The sequence below is a fragment of the Coenobita brevimanus genome, chromosome 80, assembly GCF_032717465.1.
Source record: "Coenobita brevimanus isolate Jiangsu-jjx chromosome 80, ASM3271746v2, whole genome shotgun sequence".
NCBI classification, from domain to species: domain Eukaryota; kingdom Metazoa; phylum Arthropoda; class Malacostraca; order Decapoda; family Coenobitidae; genus Coenobita; species Coenobita brevimanus.
In genome coordinates this window covers 30,256,563-30,258,722 of record NC_137033.1, presented here as the reverse complement: position 1 = coordinate 30,258,722, position 2,160 = coordinate 30,256,563, and the positions used below count along the sequence as shown (strand labels likewise).

General features: G+C 49.5%; 1 protein-coding gene across 1 annotated transcript; it reads left to right on the top strand.

Moving 5' to 3' along the window:
* The first annotated feature begins 1,176 nt into the window (after positions 1–1,176).
* LOC145409316 (Y-box-binding protein 1-like) lies at positions 1,177–1,791 on the top strand. The gene is made up of 2 exons (XM_080279788.1): positions 1,177–1,557; positions 1,711–1,791. Exons 1-2 carry the CDS (start codon positions 1,177–1,179, stop codon positions 1,789–1,791), a joined length of 462 nt encoding a protein of 153 aa, XP_080135914.1.
* The last annotated feature ends 369 nt before the right edge of the window (positions 1,792–2,160 follow it).

Genomic DNA, 2,160 nt, shown 5'->3' with positions numbered 1-2,160 from the left:
GCAGTCCCATCTTCACTCTTGATTTTTCATTTTCATGCCACACCATAGTCTCACATCCATATGTTAAAGTTGGCACTAACACTCCTTCATGTAAGCCTCGTGCAGCTGCAACACTCAAGCCTCTGTTTCTTATCAAGGTCTTCAATGAACCAGCTACTTTTTTCCTTGTGTCACTGTATTTTCACTTTTGCACATTTTCCTCTCTTTTCTATCAGTGTACCCAGTTATTTGAACTCTCTCACCAATTCCAGTCTCTCTCCATTCACTAGAACATTGCACTGGGAGTCACCTTCTCTCTCAATAACCATCACTTTACTTTTTTCTACTCTCAAAGCACGACGCTCATAGACATTAGCAAGGCTCTGCACTAGCCTACCAAGTTCTTGTCCAGTACTTGCAAGCAGTACTGCATCATCAACATACAACCAAGTTGAGATATTCCATCCATCACCATTCATTACCAACTCCATCCCTTTCTCCAATACTCGTGTTTTTACTTCTCTCACCACCCCATCTATATATACATTGAACAACCATGGGGACATCACACAACCTTACTGCACGCCCACACCGATCGTGACCCATTCACTTAGATGCCCATTAACCCTTACACATGCTTCACTACCATCATTAAAACTCCTGATGGCACCTTGCAGCTTACCATCTACAGCCTACATGCGCAAAACTTTCCACAATCCTTCCCTGTCCACTTTGTCATATGCATTTTCCAGATCCATGAATGCCATAAACACCTTAATGTCCTTTTCACAAGCCTTCTCTGCTATCTGTCTCACTGCAAATATTTGATTTACACATCCTCTGCCACTCCTAAAGCCACTCGTTCATCACTCACTAGGAGTGATGATATCTCTCTTACTTTCTCTATATAGAATATTTCTTCCATGTGCTTTCAACCACACTCATTAAACTTATGCCACGATAATTCTTGCACTCGCTTCGCTCACCTTTATATTTGTACAGGGGTACAATTACAGCCTTTTTCCACTCTGCAGGCACAGTTTCACTCATCCATGCCTTCTTACGTATCTCCAACAAGCACTTCATTCTACTGTCTCCACTACATTTAAGCATCTCTGCATACACCTCATCAACCCCAGCTGCTTTCCCATTTTTCAGCCGCTTCACAGCGGGAGTGAGAAAGAAGATCTGACAGCCATGGAAGGTGAACGTGCTGCCACCGCCTTTGACCAGCTGAAGTGGGCAACCAGCCAGCCACAGTCTACTGCAGCCCAGAAGATTCAGGAGACAGTGTTTTGGTTTAACGTACGTGTGGGGTACAGATTCATGAAACGCCAGGATACTGGTGTTGATGTTTTTGTGCACCACCAGGTGATTGTTAAACCAAACCCACGGCACCTCCAACGCTCCGTAGGTGATGGAGAGCCGGTGGAGTGTAGCCTGTCTGCGACCCCTAAGGGTCCTGAGGCCCGGGATGTTACTGGGCTGGGAGGTGTGGCTGTGCAGGGTTCTACCCATGCATGGCGACATCTCACGGCCCAAGGACGTCAGGCCAAGGATCCTAGGAGTCCTGGACAGGTAACCTCATCGAGGAGATGTGTATCGTGACAGTGAAGGCGTTTTGTGGGGGTGACAAGGAGGCTTTGCGCATTCTCCTTCCTAAGATCTTCAATGAGAACGGGCTGCCCTGCCTTATCATCCCCGAGTGCTTTGTCCGCAATGTACACTCAGTTCCTTGCCAACGGGAGCGTCGGGTTCGGCATCCATGACCTGCTGCCCCTCGCACCACCCCAAGAAAATGGCTTAGGCTGAAGGCCCCCCTCAAAAGGAGGACTGCTACCATGGTTACTGACCCGGCTGCAGACGAGGATACGGTCCAGACCACGGCAGACATCCACGACCCACCATCGATGACAGAGGAGGGGCAGGACTCTTCAGACACCGCCTCCATGGCCAAGGATGCGTCGACTGGCTCCTCAGCCGAGGGGGAGGTCAGTGGTTTCTCCCGTCCTCCAGCAGTGGAGGGCACCCCACCTTGCCCTACTATCACTGACCTCAAGGATCAGCTAGACATAGCCTCCTACCGACACCTCCTGGCCCTCATTGCCCACACCTGGAAGTACCACCTCGGAGCAACGACCTATTCCATCCTCTACGATCTGCTCCGGGGTGCCGACCAGA